The following is a 27941-nucleotide window of genomic DNA, read 5'->3' as shown; positions in this document are numbered from 1 at the left end:
GGGCTTTTGGCTTTTGGGGCCTCGTTCTCTCGCTGGGTGAGTATTATTTAATTTTGGCCTAATGCTTACGAGTAGGGACTCATGCTGTGAACTCTGTTCCCGAGGTCAGCAACTCTATATAATTCGCACAGGATGGGAGGCACATGAGTAATGCCTTTCCGAGGGCTATTTAAACATCATCGAGGGACGAACAGGAGCTGCATCGTCTTGGGCACCATCACATCATTGGGGTGCATTTTTTTTGCAGGGACAACTGACATACGAGTACGGCTCTGCTGTATTATTACTCTGCTCATGCACAAGAGACAACAAGACGACGGTACCACAGCGCTCGTAACTTTGCCATTCCCCCCGGTTTCATTCCACTCATCAACTCAACCATGGCATCCACAACTAACTACACCCCTCCTCTGCTCGACCTCACCATTGACAACATCACCGAGAACGTGGTGCGAATCAATTCGCAGAGTAGCGATGCGCGGCTCAACTACCTAATGGAGCGTCTTGTGACCCATCTGCACGACTTTGCGCGGGAAACACGCCTCAGCACGCACGAATGGATGGCCGCCATCCAGTTCCTCACCAAGACTGGCCAGATGTGCAGCGATGTCCGCCAGGTGTGTTTTCTCTTTCTCTCTCCCTGTCTCTTTTGTTCCTCCTTTGCTCGGTTTAATTAAAACAAGTGCATCCTTCGTCTTGCTCGGCTAGCTGCACGGTTCTATTACTGGATAGGTGGATGCAGCGCGCCTCCCAGCCTGATTTCTGTTTCGTTTGCTTTTTCCAATCTTTCTAACCATTTCCCTCTCCCTGCATTCGGGGAAGTCTTCCTCTCGCATCCTTCTGCCCCTCATGGCTCTTGGCCCCCAAAATACCATGTACCAGGTCCATGACAAGACCTAGTCTTATCACCTAGAGTGACACGTAATTCTGTCTCATAAGCTTGTCTTTCTTTTTCCAAGTTGTGGCTTGCCGGACTGACATTTCCGGGCAGGAGTTTATCCTCCTCTCCGATATTCTTGGCCTGTCGATGCTGGTCGACTCTATTGATCATCCCAAGCCACCAAATTGCACGGAAGGCTCCGTCCTCGGACCCTTCCACACCGGTGATGCGCCGCATCTTCCCATAGGCTCGTCCATGAGCTCTGACGCTGCGGGCGAGCCCATGCTCGCATTATGCACCGTATCCGACTCGTCTGGCCGGCCAATTTCGGGCGTCAAGGTGGACATCTGGGAGACGGATTCCTCAGGCCACTACGACGTGCAGTATGCAAACCGAGATTCGCCGAGCGAGCGGTGCGTCATGACGAGCGACGTGGACGGCGGCTTCTGGTTCAAGGCCATCAAGCCTGTCAGTTACCCCATCCCGGATGATGGTCCGGTTGGCAAGCTGCTGCGGCAGCTCAACCGCCACTGCTGGAGGCCCGCACACATGCACTTCATGTTTGAGAAGCAAGGCCTAGATCCCCTGATCACGTACGTACTCGCACTTCCCCCTCCCAGATACATGCGTTTGTATCAGTACATGTGCTTGGCTTCACGCCCCGGGTTCACATCTCATGCCTGTCCCCTGTCCCTGTTGCCCCTCCCCTCCCTCCCCTCCCTCCCCCCCTGCCCTTCATCTAAGCATAATGCATAAGAATAGCAACGAGAGCTGAGTGGCTGGAGCTGAACTGATATCGTGCCGCGTTGCAATAGGACGCTCTTTCTCCGCGGCGACAAGTACGAGACATCCGACGTCGTCTTTGGCGTCAAGACGAGTCTCGTCATAGACTTGGACAAGGTTGATGAGGAGACGGCGGCCAAGTACGGCGTCCCCGTTGGAGCCTTACTGCTCAGGCACAACTTTGTCCTGGCGAGCACAGAGGAGACTGAGAAGCTGCGAGACAACAACGCTATGGAAGCCATGGAGAGGCTGGGACTGAAGACGAAGCTCATTGACCACCTGCCGGTGCCTGATTTGGATTAGCTGGCACAAGCAGTTTGCCATTGTCACATAAACCGCTCTGTTCATGTATTCACGCTCTGTGCTGAGTTCAGAGCACCTGTATTCCAAATTCTGAAGGGCAGTCTTGACGGCAGACCCCCTTGGGCTGTAGTAATTCCAAAACCAAGAGGAAGCAAAAATCACCATCAACCATCAACCATTAGTGACCTCTTGGGCCAGACTTGATGAGCTTGGCCACGTTTTCGTAGTATCCACCCGTGCCGCCGTACTTTGCGATGAGAGTTTCAACATCGGCCTCTGGCACCTCTCGCGTGCGGGCCCTCCCCAAGAGACAAGTGTTTCTGGTGCTAGGGATTCGCAGCATCTCGGTCTCGACCTTCCAGCCGCAATCTTGCGCAATCCTGGAAACCCAGTCGACTAGCGACGCATACGTCGACTTGGCTTTGGTCTTGTCCTGGGGAGGGGGTGCACGGAACTTGTCCCCGGTGAGGTTGTGGCTGCAACAGGGGATCATGATAAAGGGACACCTGGAGCAGGCGGCAAGAATCGGCGTCCAGGGCGTCAGCTCGTCGGCGTGGTTGGATATGATGAATGTGCCCGGCGGGAAGACTCCATCATGTACGACGCCCTCGGATGGGTCAGCTGGTTTGTTGTTTCGGTTGCCTTGGCCGCCTTGTTTGCCTTGGGCATTGGCATTGGCTTGCCCCTGACCGCTTCTTGAGACGATGGCTGGGAGCAGCAGTCGCTCTTCCAGAGACGAGCCAGAGGGGGAGGCCTGGCCCCCCGTTCGGTACTGAGCCCACGACTTGCGCTCTCTCGCGTCAAAGCCCCAGCCAGAGTAGCCCTCCTGTGTTAGCAGGTAGACCAGCAGGCCGTTTCCGCAGCCAATATCGACGAAGCCCGGGAAGGCAGCAGTTTCTTTGGGATACATGTCGCTCCATAGCTCGATCAGAAAAGCGGCTATCCCCAAGTCTTCAAAGACGTGCTTGGACGGGTCTGTCTTTTCGGCCCATGAGTCGACGAGTTGACGAGCATACTTGCTCTTGAGAAGTGCGTACCGGTTCTGAAATCTATCCTGGGGGATGACCAAATCATGATTGACTCTCTTCACATAACCCTCCGCAACGCCATGGCCGTGCTTGTCGATGATTTCGAGAAGATGATAGGCTGTTCGCTGTAGCCTCGCGTCGCTCAAGGGATGTTCCGGATAGGGGAGGAAGTGAATGGATATGGTGCCTTTGCCTGACTCATCCCACTGATGAAGATGTGCGATACCCTGGACCTTGGGATGGTAGAACGGGAGACTGCCTGCGGAGGACGAATGGGGCATATATATGACGAGCGTGGATGGAGACGGAGATCTGGGTTCGGATCCAGATCCAGATCCAGATTCAGATCCGGACGCAGGTGCCGCGGAATTTATGTCGTCTCCATCTTGGGGTCTCTTGGTCGTGAAAAAGGAGCATGTCTGCTCCAGGGGCTTGTCTCTCCGCTCGTTTCTGGGGATGAGTCTGCGGACGAGGGTGCGCTCAAGGGTCATGCCGCGGATCTCGACGGCGATGGGGCGCGCGTCGGACTCATGCCGAGATGGCGGCTGGGTCTCGTGATGCTCGGGTGCTTCGCCCTCAGCGGCAGCAGTGAGATTAGCATTAGCATGAGCATTAGCATCGGCATCGGCATCAACGACATTAGTATTACTACTAGTGGTGGCATCGGCGGTGGCACTACTGCTGCTGATGCTGTTGGTGTTGCTAGTCGTCTTGGCCTGGTCGTACAGAATGTCGGCCCGGAACAGCCAGCTCGAGTTGAGGTTTGGATTCTTGATGAGATTCATCATCTTGTCCACAAAGATGTCGGGCCCAAAGGAGCAGGGATGGCTGTATAGGGGCACCCAAGTCCGGTTGGCCTCATCTTGAAAGAAAGGCGGCGACCCCAGGGGGATCTCTTGGGGCTGAAACTTCATGGCAGCTGAATGACGAGTCTATTGTGTATCTGTGCCTGTATCTGCATCTGCATCCGCATCCGCATCTAAGCTCCCTGATTGGGCTGAAGATGACTGCTGTGCCTCGGAAAAGGGATTCTCGTGTAATCAATATCGCAAAACCGACTGTGGACGGGAATAAGCTTAGGGCTGCATGGGACGGGACGGATCAGGATTTTTTCTTCAGCGACCCCTCCAAGGCTGATGGTGAGCCCCTCAATCTGCACCGCGCCTTGTTTGGACAAGACCGGATTTGGGTGTCGATCTGGATTCCTTCTTTCCTTGTTACGGACAAGGAGAATCGCGGATCAGGGGGTCTATCAGATTGGGTTTGAGCTTGAGCTTGTCTGCTCCTATTTTGGAGTGTGGACGGACCTGGTTCGTTTTTTTCTTCCTTAATCGATAACTACGGGGAAATGGGGTCTGTGTCCAGAATTGGCAGCTTGCGGCGTGCCTGAACCCACTCTCGAATCAAAGAAGGATTGATGTAACACAGACATTTTGTTGCAGGCGCTTCTTTTCTGGCTTTGTTGGCTCATTCAAGACTCTGTATTGTAGTCTAAACTCCAGACTCTTGATTCCATCACAACTGTCACTTGGCTGTTGCCGATACGAGTACGGACTACTCAAGACGATTGTTGGAATGCTCCATCCAGACGGACTAGGGCCGAATTTCTTACAGCGCTATTGAGTGGCTTTTCTTTAGCTCATCTTCAACACCACTGCAACTCTACATACATGGTTGAGCACAACTCTTGGCCCTCCGGATACAAGGATGGCGCTTCCCCGAGGATGATGGAATCCCTGACAACGACCCCATCGCCAACCTGCTTTTTCCCAATCGGGAGTGCTTCCGGTGCATGAGAAAAACGAAAATACGCGGATGGAAGTGAGAGGGTGCGTCCGGATGCAGAGCATCTGCGTCCGAGCAACCACTTTGAATGAATCCTCGTCAAAAGTTGCAAATCGGATCCAGTCCCGGTGCATGAGAAATTCAAGGATTCTACCGGGTCAAGTTCCGGTGCATGAGAAATTCAGGGATTCGACCGGATCAAGTTCCGGTGCATGAGAAATTCAAGGATTCGATCAAATCCATGTTCAGGAACGCTTCCCCGGATGGAAGTTGAGAGGGGTGCATTCCGGATGCAGAGCATCTGCGTCCGAGCAACCATCTGAATGAATCCTCGTCAAAGGTTGCCTATCGGATTCAGTCCCGGTGCATGAGAAATTCAAGGATTCTACCGGAAGCTGTTCCGGTGCATGAGAAATTCAGGGATTCGATCGAATCCATGCTTCAGGAACGCTTCCCCGGTGAAGGGATGTTGTCGACAACTGCCAACCGGATGTGCTTCCGCTGTGTGATGCCAGTCGATTTCATGTCGGGGGCTGAATCATGTTTACCAGTAGGATTGGCTTTCGGTGGTGGTTTCTTCTCGCTTGACCATGCAATGTGCTTGAATGACACCCTTTGGCGAGGTTCTTTTGCCAGTCGGAAGAGAAGCCGCCATGAGGAAAATGCAAAAGGATGGGTATCGAGCAGATCATATCATGCCATTTGAGGGCGATGTGACAGGAAGGAGGCGAATGAAGATGGAAGATGGTTGAATGAGGAATGGTCACGGTCAGTCGATTGCAGATTTGGGTTGTGCCCGTTGAGAAGCGCTACTGTATAATACGGATGGTTTAATTCATTTCGCCTATATATAATAAGCTGGCAGCCAGACAACCCGAGTTTCGAGTTGTGGAACTTTTACTGCTGCTACACACATACTCGCGGCGCTGTCCAAGCTCCTGTCCGGGGAACGGCCCTGCGAAATGGCTTCCAACTGTGGGGTTGGAAAGGCTTCGAGCGCGCTCAGACACGGCGAGACGCCACGTTTATTGGCCGTGACTGGCTCAGACAGCGAACCTCGTGGCGCAAGGCGAGCTACTTGTACTATTACGGGTTCAACTACGGAGTACTACTGATGCGAACGATGTCTGTTATCATTATCGATACCTGCCCATTGCGCTCCTCGTGAAACCGTTCGAAACCGATTTATTCCGACGATAATCGAGAAACTCGTCTTGTCGCATTACGAACGGACACGACAATTTACTTGACGAGCAAGAGGGGGCGGCGTTACAAGCTGCGTGGCGCACAACTCCTGCGAGCGCCATGTCACCTTTTTGTGTCAGGCTGGGCTACCCTGTACGAACATCGAAACAGCCCCCTTTTTTCTCCTTTTATTGGCAACCACCCAATAACGACGCATGTTTTTTTGGGCGGTGTCGGGCATGCAGATGTGACTTGTCATTGCCAGCCAGGACAGGACAGGACAGCGATAAGCGGTGCTGGTGCTGCGTGGTTGGGCGGCGACGATGCTTTGCTTTGCTGTGCTGTGCTGAGTGAGAATTAAAACATGCGCTTTGACTCATTCATCCGTCTGCTGTCTTTCTGCCCAGCTAACAATTCATGGAGCTAGGACTCGGACATTTGGCTTGTGATGGTCTTGGCTTACGTAAAGAACAGATAAACCGTCGGATTATTCTCGTCCCGACAGCCCCCAGCTTGTGGATTCTTATCGGAGCAATGAGGACCTGGAGTCACTCGAGAGCGTCTTTTGTACTGTCTGCATTCCTGTTGACGCAACAATCAACCAGCCCGGCTGAAGGTTGTTACATTATCTGCAGGGCAAATGACTGGCGCTTACTGCACTGCACTGTATCCAAGGTATTCACTGTATATGCCATGTGCGACACGACTTGGACGCATCGGCTTCTCCTTTTTTTTACTTTGCCCAGTGACAGACAGGCTGGCAGACCAACCTCATCTCACGGGAGGCCCGACCCAGTTGCCAGCCCCCAGCCCAGCGCAGCCCAATCCAATTCACCTGTGTGGCAATGGCCCTCGTAATTCTGCGTACATGGCTGAGACAGACAGTGCGACATGGCGGTGTGCATTTGCCCGTGTGTCAGTGTCAAGTCCCGTCAGTCATTTGGGCCTTGTGGCGGGGTGGTGCTGTAGTGGCGCCCATTAGGTGCTGATTTGCGTGCTGTGCTTTGTGCTGTGCTGTGCTACAGTGTGTGTATTCGTATTGATGACAGTTGACGTTCCATGTGAAATTACGGAGAACAGTGAAGTATATCTGCACGTCCTCCATTACTTGAATTGGTACAATCAAAACAAATCCAGGTCAATACTTGCAGCAGAACAGCACTGGACCAGACACCTTATCTGCAACTGCCAGCTCCAACTCCCGCGATAATACTGTATGGACCGCTGCTGGCTGCCCGCTGTAGGGCTCAACATCCACCCTGTTTGCCCACTAGACTCTCCGCACTGGAGCCCGCCGCCGCTCCTCGCCTCGTTTCCAAGGCTTTCCGCCCACCGCCTGAGCGGGGCCAAGGGTCAGCCTCTCTCTTGGCCACCTGCCGCCCTAACAGTCACCACCACGTAACAAGTACCGGGTACCTGCCCTTCTGCCGTGGCCACCCGCAAACTGCCAGGTACCGCCCACTTTGCCTCTTGCTGTAAGGGAACCTTCTCCCTTGGCTTCTCCTTCCCCCACCCTTTTTCGCCCACCTTCTTTGTGCATCAAATCTCAACCAATCTTTTCCCTTCGATTCTCCCCCCTTTTGCCTCTTCAAACTTCACCTGACTCTAAATTTCTTCGGTCATCACCTCACCAGTCGCCAGCCCAACCTTTCTCCTTTGCGCCAGCGCATTTTGACAACAAAAACTCATCGAGTCCACTGCAAACAAAAAAAAAAAAATCCACCTACAAAAGGCGCTCAGCCCCTCTCCCCGCCGAAACTTTCTCTGTCCCGCATCACCAAAAACCAAAACACCTCAGAGACCGTCGCCTTTCGCCGCCGCCGGTCCATCAATCTCGTCCCCCCAACTTTCCTTTTTTCCCACGAGAAACCCCGGAACATCCGAGTTTATGTCCATCGAAAATCTCAAGTCCTTCGGTACGTTTTGCCCTGTTTGTGTTTGTGTTGTTGTTTTTGTCTTGCCTTGTTTCGCTCGCGCCTTTCCGCATTGCTTTGTTTTGGGGTTGGGCAGCTTTGTCGTGTGCGATACCCTCGATGGGTCGCAACGCGCGCTCATGCATCGCGACAAGTCTTGCACCTCCCTAGATGCCTGTCCTAAACACCACTGCCATCTGCATCGATTTTGATTCATCTTGCTGACCGTCGCTTGTCTACTGCAGACCCCTTCGCCGAAGCCGACGACGACACCGGTGATATCAAAAAGGTCGAGAACCACATCCATATTCGTATTCAACGTAGGTTCTCTCCTGTCTTTACGCCATCCATCGAGCTTGGCCTACATCCGGTTGCGCCTGCGACGGCGATGGTCAACCCACAACCCATCCATCCTCCCAACAGTTGCTAATATCCTGCCACAGAGCGAAATGGTCGCAAGTCTTTGACCACGGTCACTGGTCTTCCTGCTAAGTTTGACCCCGGCAAGATTCTCACCTTCTTCAGGAAGGAATTCGGTATGTTGTGCCGCGTCTCTTCCATTGCGCCCCCAATCCCGCGACCTGTAAGCTGACCTTCTTTTCACTACAGCTTGCAATGGCAACAAGGTCAATGATGAAAAGGCCGGCGAGGTGATCCAGCTCCAGGGCGACCAACGCAAGAAGGTCTTGGATTTCCTCGTTGACAAGAAGAGCGGTCTCGGTCTCAACCCCGACAACATCACCGTTCACGGTGCCTAAATCGTCCTCTTCGCGCCGCCGCCCCCGCCGCCCTTCCAGCGACTTGGCTTCACAGCATGCTGGTGATGAGCGTGTCGGAATGGGGCTGTTCGAGCAGCCTGTGAATCTCACACAGACGCCTACCGCTACCTCCATCGTCTAGTCGAAACCGCTTTGCGCCCATATCTTCTTTTGGAGAGGCCTCAAGCGGTCTCACGCGATGAAGGCCTTACCCCGGCATAATCCACCGGCGTGCGGGTAGCAGCGTTGTTAGAAGGTTTGGCCGGCCGGACGCCATTGATAGGACGGGGTTGAGAGAGGCAGCTTTACTATTAGCATAACTTACGCACCTACTTCTGCTGCGCTGCGGCACAGTAGCCCAAGTTAGCTTCTTTTTTTCTTTTTTTTTACGTTTTGACCAAAGGGTCTAGGCTACGGGCCAAGGAAACTGGCCCTGTCAGTCTGTCGCTATTCTTCAACTGGCCATTTTATTACTCCCCTTGCGTTCGGGTCTAAATGTCGGACGGGCTTAGCCGTAGTCTAGGGAAGATAGAAATAATGCCAAGAAAGTGTGGTGCGACGAATGCCGCTGTATCTGCATCAATTACCTAAAGAATGTGACTGTGAATGTGGCTGTGGCTGTGAATATCTTGGGCTCTTTACGAGAAGAAAGAGACTAGGTAGACTCTCCAAACAGAGCAAGAGAGGGGCAGGGAGAGGGGAGAGAAACACATCTCCCACAACGTCATTGTAGGTAACCAACATGGTAGTATGGAAAAAGTATGGGAATAAGATGCCTTATGTCCAGGATTTAAAACCAACGCCCGGTAAACCAAACTGTAAATATTGGTGGGGGAAAAGTATCTCTATCGGTACAGCAGACGAAAACATTGGTAAAATAATCAGGAACTCAAAGAAAACTGCCTTGTCCAACACATCAACGCCTGTATTTGCCAGAATGAACCCAAAACTGAGGTGACAGGGAAAAAAAAAGGAAACTCCCCCAAACAAAACTCTCAAACTTTGAAGTCGTCGCAAAGAGAACCGTTGAAAAGACGCTGGTATATCCGACTCTGTCCAAACAATCATTTCGTGTCCCTTTTTCTTTCTGTCTCCTCATCATGCCTTCCCTTTGTTTGTACCTTCTCTTTGTTCCTTTGTTCCTTGACTTGCAACACCCCCTCCTCGTATTTATCTTTTCTTCATAACATATTGTTGGTTCGTTCATTGTTGGGCGTGTTCGTTAATCAGCGCCTTGATGTTGGCTACGAGACGCTTGCCGTTTTGCCAGAGACGGCTGCCCTTCGATACGATGGGCATGGTGGGGTAGTCGGTCTGGTACCACTGCATATGAGCTAACAACACAATCATAGTGATGTAGCTGGCTATGGAGAAGACGTTGACCGAGGTGATTGTTTCTTTTCGAATGTTGATTTTTTGGTGCGTGACGTGGTAGCATATGGTGAGGGACTATGTAGACGAAGCTTGTTAGCTATGCAAACTTTGGAGCTTCCGGATTTGGAGCTGGGAGATGAGGCTTGTTCTTACAGTTGCTATGCTGACCCAGCCCGGGAGAAGCAGTCGCGGGTCTTGGAAGCCGCCGGTAAGGGACAGCACGGTGAGGGTAAGGTAGGCATTGACGGCGTTGATAGACAAGAGGCGCACCAAGGTGGCATGAGGGGTATAGTTGATGAGCCTAGGTCAAGGAAGCTGAGCGTTAGTTTGGGGAGTAATTGGACAAGGGGAGGGAAAAGCATACCATCGAGACATGAGGCAGTCGGTGAAGAAGAAAGCGAGGTAGCCACAAGCAAAGCACTAGAATCCCCAAGAGTGCCCAGTTAGTTTTCTGACAGCTTGGAGCTGGAGAGTACTCAACGGAATCATATAATACGCACCCATATTGTAGCCAAGGCTGTCTCGGTAATGGCGTAGGGTGCCGCCAAGACTGCTGCCGTTGCTGCCGCTGCCGCTTCGCCCTCCTCTCGCGAGCACGAGGACAAGAGGGACGCCTGGATAGCATCCATATTGCTGCCCGAGATGGCAATTTGCTTGACGAGCAGGAACTGATCAGGCGGTCCTGGCAAAAAGTGCAGCAGCAGGCGTAGCAGCGAGGGCAGCCCCCACCACAGAGCCGGCAGGATCGAGCACAGGCGTAGGGCAAAGAGCCAGGGATGCCATGGCTGAGGCACGTTGAGGACGACGGCGACGCGGGGCTGCAGCATGGACGGTATGGGAGGCTTTTCGGTGACGGAGCCGGACCGGGGGCGATCAGCGGCCGACAAGGACGCGGTCGAGGTCAAGGGCGCGATCAGAGGGCCATTGGTCAGAGGTATTAGGTTGGGAGGTCTTCCGGCAGAGAGGCTAGAGGACGAGACGTTGCGCCGCAGGACGGGCGCGGGCGGAGGCGGGCATGACGACGAGGACCAAGACTTGGACGGCGAGGACCAGGGGCCGGACGATGGCCAGGATCTGGACGTGGTCGGCGACGAGGGAGAAGAGGCGGGACGGCGCTTCGAGAAGCCCGGCGTCGCGACGGAGAGGGGAGGAGGAGGAGGAGCGGCGGACACGGCCTCGTAGCTTGGAGGAGGTGTTGTCGCCTTTGCCATCACCAATTGGAGAGAGGAGAGCGGCGTTGGTTTATGCCATGAGGGGGTGAAAAGAAGGAAGGAAAGAAAGATTTGTTGCTGTTCTGTTTGTCTTCTTGGAGAGGTGAGGCTGAGCGAAGTTGAGTAGGCATATACAGAAATGTACAGAAGAGAAAAGCCTGAAAGATGTTTTGGACGGTCTGCGCGAGGCTCGGCTCGATGATGCAAGTGCGGCTAATGCAGTGCAGCGAATCTGGTCGTTATGAAGAGGTGGCAGCTCCAGATCGATTCGATTAGGGGGGATCCTTCAAGGCTGTAGCGTCGGCGTCGCCTGTAGATTTTCGCGGCCAGGGAGCTAGCCCTCCCAATTGGGCGCTACGTGGAGGGGTTCTTTAGCGGGCTGGGTTAGGCTGATGCGGCTGCTTCCGCCTCCATGTCCCTCTCCTTTGGGGGGGCCACAGCCAATCGAATCCATGTTCCATCTCGCTCGAACTTCATTCCTTTGCATTTCTTTGCAGCAGAGGATGGGCAAGGCGACATGCAAACGAGGTCATGTGCCGTTGATGACGGAGGATTATCATGCATAGGAACCGTCTGCAGTAAGTACAGTATAGCCACTTTCGACTTATTATTACGACTCAATACTTCCTAAAGCCCCAATATTACTGCAGTAGCCACAGATTGCTCTGTAAGTACTGCTTATTACTACTGCAACACCACACCAATGCCAAACCATCTTTCATCTTTCATCTTCCATCTTCCAACTTCTACTTATCCAAGACAAGACTACCCCTAATCCCTTCTTCTTCTTAATTGCTCATATCCAACAAGACAAGAAGAAGAGAGGCAGCCCCTCGCTAACAGTCTACTAGCAGCTCTTAGAAGAACTTGCCGGCAACAGTAGTCGAAATCTCAGTCACAAGCTGAGCGTCATCCTCCTCCACCTCACTCGTCGCCAATGGGCGATCAAGACCATCGAAACGCTCGCCTCGCATCTTGGCCTGAGTGAACTGGACCGACAGCCTCAGCGCCAAAGCAATGAAGCCCCAGATGATGCCTCCCACAGGCGCAGCCACAAAGGCGCCAAAAGCACCCCAGTCGCCCGCATAGAGGCCCTGCTCAAGCAGAATCAGCTCGCCGCCGCTCTTTGCGTCGCCGTAGTAGATGGCGCCGTAGATGAAGACGGTCAGGATGCCGCCCAGTCCTCCCACGACGACCTCAAATCCGCGCCACCAGTAAAACGTGTCGAACAATCCGAGGCATAGCACAGGGATAGTAGCCGCTGACGCGAGATCGCTGATGAGGAAGATTTGCAAGATGGACGGGGCCTTGAGCGCAATCACCACAGTAGGGATGATAACGAGGACAACAAGCACACGAATGATCCAGATGTTCAGCTTGTTGCGGAACAAGTCGTTGGACGCCGATGAGATCATGGCTGACTGCAGAGAGTCAAAGGCAGAGACACTCAGACTAACAACCATGACCAGAACAATGCCCACGACCCAGCTCGGCAGCTGCTCCAGCAGAGCAAAGAAAGCGAGAGATCCATCAATATCGGAATCTCCTGGCCAAGCACCTGTCCACGCAGCAATGAGACCCGTGGCACCAACCAAGGTGAGGATACACAGCACTGCCACCGTTGCAACAGAAATGCCGACCCACAAGTCCTTGTCCGTCTTAGATGAAAAGGTACGCAGCCAGAAGTTGGAGAGGAAGAAGTCGTTGGTCAGGACGGCAACGGGAAGAATGTAGACCAGCTGCCAGCCCACAAGACTGGCCTTGGTGAGGCCCGAAGAGTCGATGAGATCGCGGTTAATCTCGGCCTTGACGCCAATGGTGATGGTGGCAATGATGATGAGGCCAACGACCATGGCTCCTTGGATCACATCTGTAAGAAACGAGATTCGGAATCCACCCAGAGCTGGTACGCGTATAGATGTTAGCCAGGTCCCCACCTCTGATGAACCAAACTACACTTACAGGTGTATATGGTTGTAACCACACACTCCACAATAATCACCGGAAGCCCATCGAGACCGGTCAGAGCGTTGACAACTTGTCCGACGGCCGACAGCTCCGCAACCATGTAAAGGAACAAGGTCACGAGCGTCATGAAGCTCAAGTACAGCATAGCAACGGTGCCATATCGGTTGCGCGTCCACTCCGTCAAGACGAATCCATCAGGACACTTGCGACGAATCATGGGGCCAAGATAGGCGAAAATAAGCAGGGGCAGCGCCGACGCCAACGCGTAAACGACGACACCCTGAACACCCGCGATAGTTGCGAGCTCCGGGTACGAAAACAGGATACCGGATCCCAAGGCTGCGGCAGTCAGCATGACACAAATCTAGAACGGATAAGGGTACAAGGAAGGGGATCTGGAGCGGCAGCACGTTTCCCACGCAAGCATTAACTTGATCGAGTATTCACGGTACAATCTCAGCTTCGTTGCCGCAGCTGCAACATCTCCCTCCGGCAGCATCTGCCTCGGGTTGGATCTCGCAAGCTGCTTCAACTCGGCGCCCGTAGTGAGCCGCATCCTCTCCCCCCTCTTTGTCCCCAGCGATGGACGTCTTTCTTCCTCATTTTCTCTACCCGTAAAGGCACGAGAATTGAAACCCCCCGAAAGTTCCCTTGGTTAGTAGCAGAATGAGAGAGACGCATCGCAGGGGAGAGAGGGGAGAAGACGAAGATTGCTTTTGTGGGTTACGAACCTATTCAGCCTCCTGGATACAGGCATCTATTTCCGCGAGTTGCTGTAATTTTCGACTTGTTCCGGGGGAAAATGCAGCGAAATTCGGCCACAGGGCCTTTCTGGAGTATTAATTGCTTGACCTAAACGCGATCAAGGCGCTGTAGTTGACGTTGCTGCTACCGCTCCGTAGACATGTCTCTGTCTGCGACAAAATTTCACGGAGCAAAGAAAATTGCTCTCGTTCTCGACTCACCAGAGGCGATGAAGTTGAAGGCCAGTGGCCAAGCTGCGAGCAACACAGAAATGTTAGTTTCAGACCATGGGTAGAGTGGGGGAAAGAGAGCTGAATAGAGATGAGCGCCAGAGGAAGTGGGCGTCATTTTTTGCGTATTCTGACCAGTCTGTGTCCTGTTGCCGGAGAGAAAGTCCGTGTTGGGCTGCTTTCTCATTCTCCAGGCAATGCCTGTGCCCAGGATGCTGCATATCCGTTCATGTTAGCTTCAAGAATTGTGTATTTTTTGTTTCTTTCTTTTGCTTCTTTCACCTCTCTCTGTTCTTCCAAAATAGCAGACAGAGGGAGCGCGATGCAAGTGAAAAGACCAAGTTTACGCACAGGAAGAAGCCATAGGTCACATAGATGATGGCGTTTGACGCCGCAAAAGACGGTTGGCCCATGTTTGAGCGCAAAGAAATCAGGTTATGCTGACGATTTGGTTGTTCAGAGTGCGCGCCTGCGATTTGCCAATAAAAAAGCAAATATCTGGAGGTGTCGAATTAAGGTTGAGAGGGGGAGGTGGGAATTGTTGAGGCGACGAGAATTAAGACCCCGGGGGGAAATGAATTAACAAGAAAACTTTGCGTGCTTTTTACAGGCCTGGTCCAGGTCCAGGTCAGCCCATCTTTGGCTTAGTGGGTGACTATCGCCAGTTTTTCTTCGCGTTTTTTATGGCGGATCCCAGCGCCGTTCTAGATAAGCAGAAAGCAGGCAAGGGCTATTGTTACACTGTATTGGCACTACTACTACTTTCTCTTGGCTGAAAAAATGTATTTTTCTTGAGTAGTCTGGGGTTGGGTCTAGAAAGATTCTTGTTACGGTTACTCTTTGTTGGCCTTGACATACGGCAATGCATTTTCTTTCGTGGAGAGTGCGGTAATAGGCGAGCAGGATGGAGTAGCCTGCAGCTCATGAGTACTAAAAATACCGCTGTAATCCTCTCTAGACCTCTAATAATTGACTGCCAAAAACACGTGAGATGTGAATCTCTCACATATCGGTTGGTGGGTTAATCTTCAATTACCTCGTAAAATCACTTCTATCTCCCGCCCTCTCCTCTCTCTCACTTTTTCCCCCACATGCGAAGCTGCAAAAGTAGAATAATGGCATGAATTGTATCAATCTTCTCTAAAGACCGTAGAACAGCATCCTTATTTCTCATCTCACGTGTCTAGATTACCTAAAGAAATGAAATAGCTGCTGCTGATATTGTAGACTGTCAAGTAGACAACTACGTAGATAGAGATCAAAATTAGAAACTGAAACCTATAAAGAAATGAAATTCTTCAAGTAGTTGTTCCTGGGAACATATTTTTGCGTAAGAAGATACAAAGAAAACTGAAAGTGTTTGAATCCTGATGAGGAAAGAAGAAAATGCACGAAAGTGTGCAAATATGATTTAAAAAAAAAAAAAAAAAACTAGAACACAAATATAAGAAATGAAGAACAAGCAATGGAACACTCAAAGAAACGCATGAATCGTTGATGAGCTTCAAGTGACCACAGCTCTGTTGATGAGCTCCTATTTCAGTGAGCTTTTCCTTTGCCCTCTTCATCAGTCTTTTCACCAGACTTTGGGGATATGGCATATGTCTCGGTTCGGGACTCTTGCTGTTGATTTCTGCCGCCATGGGATGATGCAGAAGCGCGAGTAGGCGTTTCTACAGCAGCACTTGGATACTGTTGCACCATCGGATACATGGCATACATGTCTGAATATGGCGGGGGGCTGTAGTACGCATGTGAGAACGAGTTATACATAATAGATCCACCCTGAGGTGTCATGGGGTTAGCCATGAGTGATTGGATTGGATGAAATCCATAAGGCGAGTAGGGATAAGGATGAATGATGGGATAAAAGCAGGTTGCTGCCGACTCGGCACCATATGCTGGAGAAGGCCTGACAGCAGTCTTTGTCGGAGACTTGGTGGGAGTTTCCGGTTTTTTGGGGTCATCTTTTGTCGTGTTATTGATCGATTCGACATCCTTGAAATCGCAGAGACTCTCGTTTAATTTGTTTTTGTGGCTGCCATGCGAAATGAACTCTTGCTTGTCTGCGGTTTCAATACTCTTTGACGCAGACTTCAGTCCTCTTTCCTCTTCTTTGGCCTCGATGTTATTAGCTAACTTCTCCTCACTCATTTCCTCTTTGTTCTCAGCGGGGTAACGGCCTTCCACCGCTTTTCCAAGCTCACTCTCCTCGACGCGGCCAAACACCATTGATTGGCCAGGGGAGATATACTTGAGGGTATTTGGGAAGCGGACAGATGTACCACAGCTTTCTTCGTTAAGTGTTGGCACGGTCGCGGTGAACTGGGTTTGCTGTTTGTCGTTCATTCGAGGAAGTGGATGGGATCTATCTGCCTTCGTAGGAGAGACCGTACAATCCTCCTGATTGTTAACTCTGGTTGGAAGATTTGTCGCCGGTAACATTGTACCAGGAGGAATGAAAGTGTGAGCATTTATGATCCGATTGCCATTGCCATTGCTATTGCCCATACTCCCTCTATCGCCATGCCAAGTTGACGGCATACCAGCAAATGATACTCGCTGAGAGGTATTTGTACCGTAAGACGGCCCATTGAACGTTCGTGTGCGCTTCCTCTCAACCTTGATGATGTGACCATCGATAGACTTTCGGTGCTATTTGGGAGTGTTAGTGATGACCACTCAGCAGGACATGTGTCAAGCTGTGGAGTCAACTCACATAAGTCATGATGGCATCGTCGATAGAATCGGGCCGAACAAATTCGACAAAGCCAAAGCACGTTGTGACAGCTAAGTTCAATCATTAATCCAGCTCATGATAGATAAATATCCAGGTGTAAACTCACTTCTGCCACCAACTTGAGGAACTTCTTTGGTGGCAACCTCAGCGCAGAGCACCTTGCCACACTGGCTCGCTAGAGACTTCAGAACATCCGCAGTCATCTTCAAGGGCAAATTACCAAAATATGCCGATCGGCGGTCCTTCTCGTATTGTACATAGCTCTGCTGATCGCTTTTCTTATGCTGCTGCCGAATCTCAGCCTTGGGGTCGTATGCGTCGACACGGAAAACGGGGTGTCCTTCGAAAGTCTATAATCATAGAAGCAGAAGTTAGCTCAAATATGATAACTTCAAGTTAAAAAAGTAGTGAGCAGACATTGCAGACCTTTGTTACAGATCTCGAAGAGTCATAACGTTTGTAGTGAACAACCATGGCAGGCGGGAACTTCTCCGTCTTCTGCTTGTTAAGATCCAGCGGATATACTTCAGATATTGGTCCCAGTACACCAAGAAGGTCGATAGCTTCTTGTCTAGTCGTCTCAGCTCCAGATAGCTTGTAGACAACAAAGCACGCTATGAAAGATCGCAGTTAGTTCAACATATCAGTCTGACTGAAGAGGAGTGATATTATTACAATGAGCAGTGGCCTTCTCGACGCGACAAGGGCGACCGAGTATCATTGCCCCGTTTCCGTGCTTTCCAGCATTCTCGGCATCGGCATCGCACTACAATTGAGTTAGCAAAGAATATGTGCTTGTGTATCTAGACATTTTATCAGTGCTCACCGTGAACTGACAAAAAGCAAACGGCATCTGATGACTATCCCGACGGATTTTGACAAAAACAGTTCCAAATTGCGAGAAGTACTTGGTGACTTCGATTTCTAGTCTCCGATCGTCAAAGGCTTGAGTTAGACTTGGGAGCATTAATTAGCAAACGCTTGAAGTTTGGTCTATGCTTTTCGGGAGCAACTTACTTGGCGACAAATACGCAGGCTGACGACGGATAAATACTCTGTGCATCGACTTGGATAGTCTCACGAGGAATCAATGACCAGCTGCCATCTCTCTGTGAGGCTTTTTCCTCGCTCCCAGTTGAACTCTCTTCAGCACTGTCGCCAGTCTCCTTCGAAGATGAAGCCCTACATCCTGCTCCTGACGCTGGCCGATCGGTAAACACATCGTCACCGCTGGTATTTCCAACTTGAAAGGCAAGTGAGCTAGGCAAAACAAGTTTAATACAGAACATGAAGGACAAAAGGCCGGGGAAGGAGGTATACCTTTCATGCTCACCATACTTGGCAATCTGGGCAATCAAGTTGCCAGATGATGCAGGTCGCCTAGGGCTTTGAAGTTGTTAGAATAAGTGAAGTAGCTCTTTCGGAAAACAAAGGTTTGGCTATGACTGACGTGGTATCCTGCTTTGGCAAGGTGCTTGGGCCTGTGCAATTTTTTAGTGACTATGAAGAAGGAAAGGAAACGGGAAGCTCTTGCGTGTTGCATACTGTGGTTAAAGATATTCTCCTGCTCAAACGAGAGTTGGCGGAGGACATCAAAGGAAGAGGCCTTCATGAGTGTCTTCTTTGGATGGCGGAGGGAGGAATGTGCTGGCATGGTTGCTTTTCTGCAGATATGTGTCAGTGTTCGTGAGAGAGAACAATAGATGGAAGTCGAGAATGAAGAGAGAGGAAGTAGTATTACGAGAAGGGGAAGAATGGAGCGATGGATGACGAGAGAGATAGAGACGGGAAAATTGTGAACCAGGAAGAAGACAGGCGAAAGAAGGGCGAGACTGGAAAGTAGGAAGAGGAGATGGGAGGACAGAGTGCAAGGGAAGAAGAACAAGAAGAAGGAGAGGGGAGAGAGAGGGGGAGGGGGAGGGGGAGAGCTCGTATGTATCCAGGTTCAACTTGCTTACTTTCTCAAAAGAAGATGTGAGAAAAATGATAATGCCAGATGCGATGAAAACTGCCCTAAAACCGGCGTTGACAGAGTTCAACAGACAAAACTTCGACTGGGATGCTCTCCTAGGAAGAGAGAGTAATGAATGCGGAGGGGAGAGAGCTAGTAAATGTTTCGAAGAGCAGATTTGAACTGCCTTTGAGAGAAAATAGGTGATGAAAAGCCCGCAAATCCGGATGAATCTCTGGACTTTGGATTCGCGGTTGATGGTTGGGGAGTTGAAAATGGAAGATTGGGAGGGAAGTGGGGAGGGGGGTAAACATCAATGGATTAGAGATGGACTGATTGGTAGCCCGGAAACCCAGTCACAGCAGTGCCAGCAGCTGGAAGGAAATTGACAGCAAAACGGCTTGCAGTTGGCGGCTCTTTTGATCAGCTGTCAGCCCCTGAGTAGAGCTGCCGAAAGTGATAGCATCAACATGCAAAAAGGTGAAATAAAGAGAACGTGGAATTGGCACAGAGACTACAAGTAAATCAACGTCGTTGTACGAGGTACCTAGTTAATGAAATGCGCGGAGTTTACATACTTATACTGCTGTGTAGGATCCAAGAGTGAATGCTATGCCCAGACTGTGGATAACCGAGCCTTGGAAACCAAGACTTCCAACCTCGAGGTTAGTACCTGTGAGGAAAAAAAGGTCTTGCTCCCCTGTCAGACAAGCAGCTGTTGAAACAATTTTACTCGGGGTATATCCTACCATTATATAGGTACGCAAGGACTTTCAGAATGCCGTGATTCAATGCTAGGTACTTTGCTTGGAATCTACAGGCAATGCATTGCAACTGAGTGGTGTTGGTTACTCATACAAGACGCTCGACTGAAAAGCTACATGTACAATCGAGTTCATCCAAGCTTCCAGCCAATGGGCAAAAGGATTTAAACTGTTTAATTGTATACTACCTATACTAGTACCTACCTACCTATACCAAGATGCTCTACATATGTATATACCGCTCTGCCGCCGTAACTCTTTAACTGTACTAATACATTAACCTTCTCGGTTCCTTTTTCTTACTTTACAATTTTCAACTCGCTCTGCGTCAGCATCGTTACACGCAAACGCCTGCAATACAGTGCATAGCACCCCATCTGTCGATAGCATGTACTCCCTCAATTTGTTTGCTTTGCCACATAGAAACCTAAGCATCTACTTGGACGCTGGCTTCCATCCGGCACGTCTTGCTTGCTCCTTGTCAATGGCTTCCTTCTCTTCCAGGTATGCCTCCAAGGTCGTAGGAGCTGTTGTTCCCCACACTCTCCACGTGTCTGATTCGAATGTGACTGCGTTGACCTGTCTTGAGAGCACTACATACTCCACCTTGTCTTGGATCTTGACGCTGCCGGGAATCGTTTCTCCTGTAGACGCATCATACCGGGATACTTGTTGGGTAGATGAAATGGCAACAACAGCTTGTTCAGTCATGAGATTCTTGTCATACATGTTGATCTGGTGGATCTGGTGGGCTGTTCGCTTGGGATAGAAGAGCGGGCTGTTGTACTTGGTAACCTCGAAGTGAACTCGCTCTCGAGGATTTCGGCGGTCTATCGCCGCAATGAGTTTCTTTGCAAAGTCGTTGACGCAGATTCTCTCCAGAGTTGCTTTATCCCCGGCGGCAAAAGCCTCCAGCACTTCCTGGTACAGAGCCTTAGCCGTGGGCGCAATCTTACCACGCCGGGCTTTCCACTGCGGTCGAGTCGTCCAGTTTGGCATGGATTTCAGCTTAAAGTTGAGCAAGGAAACGGTTTCGATCACCCAATGCCTTAATCTGTTCCATTGATACTGCGCAAAATCCGCGGGGTTCAGTGGTAGGCGAGAGAGTGGGAGGGATACGAATGTGCCTAACGGATGGGCTTTACGTTAGCCAGAGCGCATTCAACTCCACAGCTTGTCAAGATAGAGACATGATATGATACCGATCGTTTCCATCACGCCAAATTAAGGAAGAAAAGAGACAACAGGTAGAAGGGTTGAGAGCAAATGCGAACCTGGAAACAGCGGGCCCCCTCCATCCTTAAAGTACTCGGCGTTTGCCATTTTCTGCAGCTGCGAGATGCTCTGTTCTTTGGTCATCCTGCTGGAGCCCGCCCGAGCTGCACGGTCCATCTCTCTCATTGTCCTGCTCCTCGATGGCTGCGTCGCATATTGCCGGAATATCTGCGCGGCCAACGGCCTGGCGGCGCATCTGGGAAGATTATTCGCAGTGCCATAACGAATGGCCGGTGCTGCGATTGAGCACATTGCGGGAGCGCGAGACATGGCGGTGGCTTGAAGCGGAAAAGGAAAATAGCGAAAAAGATTTCTTCTGCTTTTCCCCAAAGAAATTATAACCGATTATTAACACACGCACATCGTCATCATCCCACCAAGCCGCAATCGCCAAAAAGCTGGCCGTGGTGTTGAACTTCTGCAATAAGATAAAAATCGGCGGATTAACAAATAATCCGAAGACTAGAGCTGAACACCCTGTGCGGGGTGTGAAAATGTCTGACCTTCCAACCTTCTCACCTAATTTCCAAATCCACACCGGTCTGCCCCGTGTGAATCTCTAGCCTCTACATGATCTTTCTTTCAACTCCAAAACGCTGCGCATCGCTGCCTCTCGCGATCGGATGCAGGGCTGAAGCATTCGAGCTCCTCTGCTGCGTGCTTCACAACGGAGAGTCTCTCATGTTGCTCAACTTTAGGTGAGCCGATTGGCTCGTCCGCTGTTATCGCCACCAATACTCCTGTTTGCCCATCATGAGAGCCACACAGTCTCTTCTCGCAAAGAGCTTCCTTGCGCGGAGCTTTGACGAGCTCAAGAGGCGCTCCAGCATAGGTGAGTGGCATCATACTCTCTGATATCGCATATCCTGGTAATCGGACTCATCAAACGCCTTCGGATTCACTAACATTCACGTTCGTCAGCCTGGAACCTCGACGCCGTCAAAGGCCCCTCCGGACCCCGCGAGCTCTACGACTTCCACAGCTCCGATTCCGTGAGCAACTGCATTGTCATGTCCGACCAACTGATCGGCGGCTCTTCCACTAGCCATTTCGATTTTGTCTCTTCCTCGCCCTCGCCCTCGTCCTCCTCGCCTCACGCACGCTTCTACGGCCACATCTCAACCTCTCTACCGCCAGATCGCCCAACAATCCAGCGAACAGGCTACGCCGCATTCCGGACGCCAGATCAGCCGCCCACAGTCTTTGGCCGCTCTGTTTGGGATATTGACCCTTACACATATCTCGCATTGAGGATCAAATCTGATGGCAGGGCGTATTACGTCAATGTACAGACCGAGAGTGTTGAGCCGACAGATTTGCATCAGCATCGGCTATTCGCAAAGCGCCCTGGGCAATGGGAAACGATTCTGATTCGGTGGAATGACTTTGTACGCACAAACCATGGTTTCGTTGTCGAACCACAGACGGAGCTTCTAAGACAAAGAGTCCATAGCGTTGGCATTGGACTGACGGATCGCGTGGAAGGACCCTTTGAGCTCTGCATCGAGAGAGTGTGGGCGACAAATGGAGCAGAAGAATCACGTACAGCACAAGGGACACAAGAGGGAGAGCTGAAGAACAGGAAGGGTGAGAAGATTCAGTGGTAAAAAGCCAGCATATAGACTGGGCTCTCAACCAACTGATTGATCCAATGTGTACGAAAGAACAATTGATTTCATTGCCAAGCAGAGCTGCGAAGCCAGGTAGCATGATCGAACAAGACAAAGTTACTTAGTCTGGCTGCCTACAATCCGTCTAGCTACCTAAGGTCAATTTGGGCAGTCTCATTTGAACAAGGTGATCGGGTAAAGCAAGCTGTTCTCAAGCAAACAAGCTGTTTTTGGTCAAACCATACTGTATTCATGGTCGATCAAAGTGCCATTGTCTGAATTGTTTTGCCGTCTCCTTTTGGGCAGTTTGTTTGAGCCAAGCGTCCTTGAGCAAACAAATTGATGCCGTTCCCGTTTAATTAAGGGGTTCTCAACCTTTCCAGTAGGATGATCTCCAGCAAACAAGGTATTCTCAAGACGACAAGGCGCTCGTGCTTCGATCGGTATGTTCTCAAGCAAGATGTTCTCGACCAAACAATATGGGTGTCCAAACACTATGATCCAGCTCCACCGAGGTCCTCACGACCGTCACTTCTGAACTCCCACTGCAGCTGCCAACAATCAGTCGGCAGGGTAGTTTATGTTTGCCCTTAAAACGATTTCGTAGGCATCACATATGTCTACATTTAAGCATATGACACTCATGTCAAGCGGGTTTGGATTATATTGGGTATCATTGCAGGTAATCTCGTATCGAAACCAGGCCTACAGCCTGTTATGCCACCCTTTTGCTTATGGTGTCCCTGCTGGCTATTCCCCAGCGATTCCAGCTTCCTGGTTTCCCCAAAACTATAGTACAAGCTTGTGATCGTGATGCCAAGTAAACATGGATATTGTCCCATCCCCCAAGCACCTAACGTAATGAAATGCGAGCGCCGATCATCATACGATTGAGCATGCCAATCTAAAAGGTGTAGTAAAATTCATCGTGTGGGTTGTATTGATTGTTGGGGGGCAAGCCAGCAGCTTCTGGGAGTTAGCAAGATATCGGGTCATTAGATGTCTGAGGGAACGTACCTCTCTCGCCTTCATTCTCTTGGTAGCCCAGCATCTTATCAATGTCCCAAGGATTGTCGACGTCGAACGCATTGCTCTCAGTTGTCGTGAAATATCCCATCTGGGGCACCTCGGTCTAATATTGCTGTGTGGTGGTAGAGCGTCCGTAGTTGTAAAGCTGTCGCGGGTCTGGGTAAACGAATTGCACCGGAAGATGGTTTACTGTATTGAGATCGTCGACTAAATGGGACGCAGCTCCGAGGACTGATACCATCTCCCCTCCACAAGCCGTATCTAGAAGTTCCCTCGCGACTCAAAGTGTGCTTACTTTTTTCTCTTAAACTTTCATGAAGTTTTAGATCTTTTGGGGTTGAAACGATATAGAAGGAAAGAACTTGGCGCGTTGGTCACGATGTCACTGCTGCTGACATTCATTTATTTCGTGATTACCATTTGACTGTACTCGAGAATAGTGAACTAATGCTTAAAAGCTTGATTTGGCCTTCACGGCTGATATAAAGTGACCAAAGAAGAAGAAGAAGAATAATAAAAGTAAACAAATAAACAAATAAATAAATCGCATTAATGCTACGAGAAAAAGGCATCCCACTCTCCGTCAGAGTTTTGAGTAGGGTTGGGGTTCACATGGGCCCAGTTCTGCTGCCATCCACCTAAAAACAAAGTAGTGTCTTGTGTTAATCCGAGTTCAGTGTTCGGTATGGAAATGGGAGTATTGTCGACAGCAGAGGGGAACATTTCATTGTTCAGCGGCCACTCAGAAGTTCCGGGAGCGAAACTTTCTTGTGAAAGATGTTGGCTGGTGGACATAGGATATGTTTGGCCATGTTGGTAGAAGTTCGATTGAGGAGCTAGTGTCGCTTCTCCAAATCGAATGCTGGCTTGAGCTTGTGATTCAGGCGGCGAAATAATGGCAGCTTCGGTGCTAAAAAGAAGATGTTCTTGGAGTGGTTGCTGGATGCCCGTTGGGAATTGTCGCATTACGCCCTCTTCTTGCGAATGATAGAGTAGTGATGCGGCTTCCTGAGAATCTCCGAACTCTGTAGGAACTTCGGGAACGCTTTGGTGGTAATATTCGCTCTCAGAGACTGAAAATCTGTCAGATTTAATTCCAAGTTTTGAAGAGAAACCATACCGTCATCAGTATACTCGTAGACAAAAGAGGCACAATGTTTACGAATATCCTCCTCGGTCTGACACTGGTGTAGAGTGTATGTGATGGCCTCAGAGCCGTTATCCATCACATATGAGAGAGAGGTGGCATCACCTTCTTGTCGATTAATTGTCCACTGGCCACCGGGTCGTGGCTCCAACGCAGTCAGTGCGGAAATAGGTGGTATTTTTGGAGAGCTCATGACGGTGTCAATCGAGTTGGTATGGTTCTTGGTAATGCTAATTGCGAAAAAGCAGCTCTTCAAGTCGTGATAGAGTCGCAAAATCTTTGGGGTGGGATGTTTAATTTGAGATTTTATGGGGTATAAGAAGCGCAGCAGAGTGAGCAGCTAAAGTTTTCTCTTAAAGGGTGGTCACCTTTCTAAAATATGTTTGAAGAAGTGAAAAAGATGTGAAAGATCGAAGGAAGTAGAAGCTGACGTCTATGGTTTCGCCTCACTTCTCACTCACTGGCACCTCAGGGACTGCAAATAAGGTGAAGCCTTTCATGGGATGGGGTAAATGACCCACGCCACCGTTTATATACGTATACCGATATCCGCTAAACATGGCCGTTGTTTGTGTTGGCTCTTTGCCGGATTCGCCATTAAGTTCTCCCAGAATTTCAGGTCAATTATTGTACAAATTGCGCAGAGAGGTTTTTCTTCTCGCGAGGCCACATACAAATGTTCCGTATTGCACTCTCTACAGATTTTGGAAGTAATACCAAGAGTCCAACGCAAGAAAAAAAGAAAACGAACCCCCGTCCCCCCGGGCCTTTTTTTTTTTTTTTTTTTTTTTCTTTGAGTTTTCATCCCACGGTAATATTTCTTGCTGGGAAATATTCACAATTGCATGCCGTTCTCTGATAATTATAGTTATTTCATATGTCCAGTACAATGAAGAAAAAAGAAGAAGAAAACAACGACAACGGTGTACTTTCTCCATTCTCCCATATAGTTGGATATATCTACTCCTGTTTCCCATGGTCGACTGCCGCTTTCACAATTTCTAGAGTATGGGCACACACCTCAGCAAGAACTCCTCCAAACACCATGTGTGGCAGGAGTATAAGTCTACGGTAGGGTACGAGTAATAACAATTTTGGAGACAAACGATAAGTGGGTCCGCTGAAATTTAGCTCCAACACCTTTGTTTGTTAGCATGTTGTTGGTTGAGAAAAAGCCAATTCATTTGGCCACAGAACTTGGAGAACGGCACCGGAGGGGGGGTGAACAGAGAAATGGGTGATGCACTGACCTAGCGCTAAATAAAGGGGGGCTGGGTGGGTACATATTCAGATTAACTCACCTGGCAGCTCTCAATAGAGACCAATAAGTGAACTACCATGCAGATTCCGTGTTCACTTGCAGCTCACTATCACCTGTAGCTTTTTAATTCTTCGTGGTACAAAGCTCTAGAAATATTTTATTTCTTTAGTATTTCTCAATTTCCACATCAAAATTCTCAACTCTCAAGCCCCGACTACACTTTTTTTTCCCACGATAATTCTGCGACCACATTTCGAACTTAGAGATCACCTAACAACGTCCCATCATTGCCTGCAAGTATTCATTCTAAATCCGCCATCTTTAATTCGATATGGATATCTCGCAGCAAATACCTCCGCCAAGCAATGAAGTTGCAATTTATCTAGCCGCTATCTGGGATCGACTCAAGGACCAGATAAATCCCTTTCTCCAGGTCCTTCTCATCGATGACTCTATGTATCGTATGCTAGATACTTATGGGAGGCGCTATATTGCCAGGAAATTCATGTGGGTTCAGTGGTCACATCAATAATTTCAGCAGAATTAACATTGTTGCAGGGAGCATACGCGGGAATCTGCGATGTATTGCCGTGATGGCAATAGAGAAGACCGGCATTATCTCGGTGCACCGCGTTATTTTATTGCCACTGGCGGCGTGCTTCATTCTGCTGATGGCCTTGAGCCAATCTGGACGATGGATGATGGCTTGAATACTCGCTTTGAAACCGCTGCAGTTTGCCAGCCTACAGTTCCATCCAAACCAACTAAGATCCCACGTCCTCCGAATGCGTACATTTTGTACCGCAAAGACCGTCACAATATAGTTAAAGCTGCCAATCCTGGTATTACCAATAACGAAATCTGTAAGTTTTTCTCCCTGTTAACATGATTATTTGCTAATCTAGTCCCCATTGCAGCCCAAATTTTAGGACGAGCTTGGAACCAAGAATCGAGAGAAGTGCGGCAAAAATATAAGGAGATGTCAGAAGAAATCAAACTCGCCTTACTGGAAAAGCACCCAGATTATCAGTACAAGCCTCGGAAGTCGTCTGAGAAACGCCGCCGTACTCGCCGTAGCCAACAAGCGCACGCTCTCTTGGTTGAGGCTAATCTTGCTGCCCCTGACAATGAAACGGCTGAAGACAACTCCGTGGGCTTGGTCTAAATTTTCACGGTTGAATCCTGAGAAGATTCTACATGAATGCCTTCAGCTATGGTGTATTCTATTTCCTCTGCGGTAAGCATACAATGATATTGTCTCACGAAGCGGAATTTGTCTGACGAGTTCCAGATAAATCCGAACCCAGGTTAGGCGATAATGGCCGCGAAGCAAATCGCATCCCACGTCCTCGCAACAGCTGGATCTTGTACCGCCAGTTTCTTTCGGGAGAATTTACCAAATGTTATCTAGGAATCACTGCATCAGAGCTTTGTAAGTGTACCTTTCATATCCAAACTACTATACCTACCTAGTAGGCAGCTCCTCAGTACATGCACTAATGTATCGATACCTATATGAAGCAACTCTCATCTCCACGAAATGGAAAAGCGAGCCACCCCATGAGAAAAAGTTTTGGCATGATCTGGCTGAACAAGAAAAACGCAATCATAAACAGAATTACCCAGATTACAAGTACAGAGTTAGGAAGCCTCAAGCAAAGAAAAGGAAAGGAAGGCAAACTGTGGCCGCTGCTGTGCTAGAGACAGATTGACCAGCCAAAGTTTCATGTCTGCTTACCTATAATATCTGGTAGTTCTGGCTCTGACTCTAATTGGACTCATTCTCGTCGCTTTGCCATGTAGGGCTAGAAGTAGTGAGCGGAGTGACAGTCTCAATATATGGTTCTTTTCATCTCGATTAAACAGGAACACGTACAACAATGTCCCAAAACATAGCATTCTACATGTACTGCGTCACTTTGGAGATGCTACATCTCCATGGAGGTACTACGTCTATATAGAGATACTAGAGATACTACGTCTATATGGAGATACTACGTCT

General features: G+C 49.8%; 11 protein-coding genes across 11 annotated transcripts; 4 read left to right on the top strand and 7 right to left on the bottom strand.

Moving 5' to 3' along the window:
* Positions 1–380: 380 nt before the first annotated feature.
* On the top strand, positions 381–1966 carry TRIVIDRAFT_60613 (uncharacterized protein; the record flags this gene model as incomplete). Its single annotated transcript, XM_014101276.1, has 3 exons — positions 381–617; positions 992–1473; positions 1696–1966. 3 exons carry the CDS (start codon positions 381–383, stop codon positions 1964–1966), a joined length of 990 nt encoding a protein of 329 aa, XP_013956751.1.
* Positions 1967–2144: 178 nt separating this feature from the next.
* Positions 2145–3908, bottom strand: TRIVIDRAFT_191285 (uncharacterized protein; the record flags this gene model as incomplete). Its single annotated transcript, XM_014101275.1, has 2 exons — positions 2145–3494; positions 3657–3908. 2 exons carry the CDS (start codon positions 3906–3908, stop codon positions 2145–2147), a joined length of 1602 nt encoding a protein of 533 aa, XP_013956750.1.
* Positions 3909–7572: 3664 nt separating this feature from the next.
* Positions 7573–9207, top strand: TRIVIDRAFT_71317 (uncharacterized protein; the record flags this gene model as incomplete). Its single annotated transcript, XM_014101274.1, has 4 exons — positions 7573–7880; positions 8123–8197; positions 8321–8413; positions 8487–9207. 4 exons carry the CDS (start codon positions 7853–7855, stop codon positions 8633–8635), a joined length of 345 nt encoding a protein of 114 aa, XP_013956749.1.
* Positions 9208–9850: 643 nt separating this feature from the next.
* On the bottom strand, positions 9851–10917 carry TRIVIDRAFT_7824 (uncharacterized protein; the record flags this gene model as incomplete). Its single annotated transcript, XM_014100855.1, has 3 exons — positions 9851–10084; positions 10163–10310; positions 10613–10917. Coding segments are annotated over 3 exons (687 nt in total), but the record flags the coding sequence as incomplete, so codon positions are not given.
* An 893-nt stretch (positions 10918–11810) lies between these two features.
* On the bottom strand, positions 11811–14575 carry TRIVIDRAFT_179853 (uncharacterized protein; the record flags this gene model as incomplete). Its single annotated transcript, XM_014101273.1, has 5 exons — positions 11811–13090; positions 13183–13527; positions 14154–14186; positions 14298–14377; positions 14514–14575. The coding sequence occupies 5 exons, from the start codon at positions 14573–14575 to the stop codon at positions 12078–12080; spliced, it is 1533 nt and encodes a 510-aa protein (XP_013956748.1).
* A 1126-nt stretch (positions 14576–15701) lies between these two features.
* TRIVIDRAFT_28754 (uncharacterized protein) lies at positions 15702–18556 on the bottom strand (the record flags this gene model as incomplete). The annotated part of the gene is made up of 10 exons (XM_014101272.1): positions 15702–16817; positions 16882–16952; positions 17009–17252; positions 17329–17516; positions 17578–17668; positions 17729–17858; positions 17920–18162; positions 18223–18288; positions 18353–18383; positions 18448–18556. The coding sequence occupies 10 exons, from the start codon at positions 18554–18556 to the stop codon at positions 15702–15704; spliced, it is 2289 nt and encodes a 762-aa protein (XP_013956747.1).
* Positions 18557–20052: 1496 nt separating this feature from the next.
* TRIVIDRAFT_28468 (uncharacterized protein) lies at positions 20053–21144 on the bottom strand (the record flags this gene model as incomplete). The annotated part of the gene is made up of 2 exons (XM_014101271.1): positions 20053–20744; positions 20892–21144. 2 exons carry the CDS (start codon positions 21142–21144, stop codon positions 20053–20055), a joined length of 945 nt encoding a protein of 314 aa, XP_013956746.1.
* A 392-nt stretch (positions 21145–21536) lies between these two features.
* Positions 21537–22625, top strand: TRIVIDRAFT_110575 (uncharacterized protein; the record flags this gene model as incomplete). The annotated part of the gene is made up of 2 exons (XM_014101270.1): positions 21537–21724; positions 21814–22625. The coding sequence occupies 2 exons, from the start codon at positions 21646–21648 to the stop codon at positions 22497–22499; spliced, it is 765 nt and encodes a 254-aa protein (XP_013956745.1).
* A 781-nt stretch (positions 22626–23406) lies between these two features.
* TRIVIDRAFT_221798 (uncharacterized protein) lies at positions 23407–23619 on the bottom strand (the record flags this gene model as incomplete). The annotated part of the gene is made up of 2 exons (XM_014101269.1): positions 23407–23468; positions 23520–23619. 2 exons carry the CDS (start codon positions 23617–23619, stop codon positions 23407–23409), a joined length of 162 nt encoding a protein of 53 aa, XP_013956744.1.
* A 467-nt stretch (positions 23620–24086) lies between these two features.
* Positions 24087–24871, bottom strand: TRIVIDRAFT_221797 (uncharacterized protein; the record flags this gene model as incomplete). Its single annotated transcript, XM_014101268.1, has 2 exons — positions 24087–24604; positions 24652–24871. 2 exons carry the CDS (start codon positions 24869–24871, stop codon positions 24087–24089), a joined length of 738 nt encoding a protein of 245 aa, XP_013956743.1.
* Positions 24872–26270: 1399 nt separating this feature from the next.
* Positions 26271–27651, top strand: TRIVIDRAFT_60622 (MATa1 mating type protein; the record flags this gene model as incomplete). Its single annotated transcript, XM_014101913.1, has 6 exons — positions 26271–26446; positions 26498–26802; positions 26845–27089; positions 27151–27176; positions 27247–27371; positions 27413–27651. 6 exons carry the CDS (start codon positions 26271–26273, stop codon positions 27649–27651), a joined length of 1116 nt encoding a protein of 371 aa, XP_013957388.1.
* Between the last annotated feature and the right edge of the window lie 290 nt (positions 27652–27941).

This window comes from Trichoderma virens, assembly GCF_000170995.1.
Source record: "Trichoderma virens Gv29-8 chromosome Unknown TRIVIscaffold_6, whole genome shotgun sequence".
NCBI lineage: Eukaryota > Fungi > Ascomycota > Sordariomycetes > Hypocreales > Hypocreaceae > Trichoderma > Trichoderma virens.
Note: the sequence above shows the minus strand (reverse complement) of the source record. Positions and strands in the feature narration are given on the sequence as shown.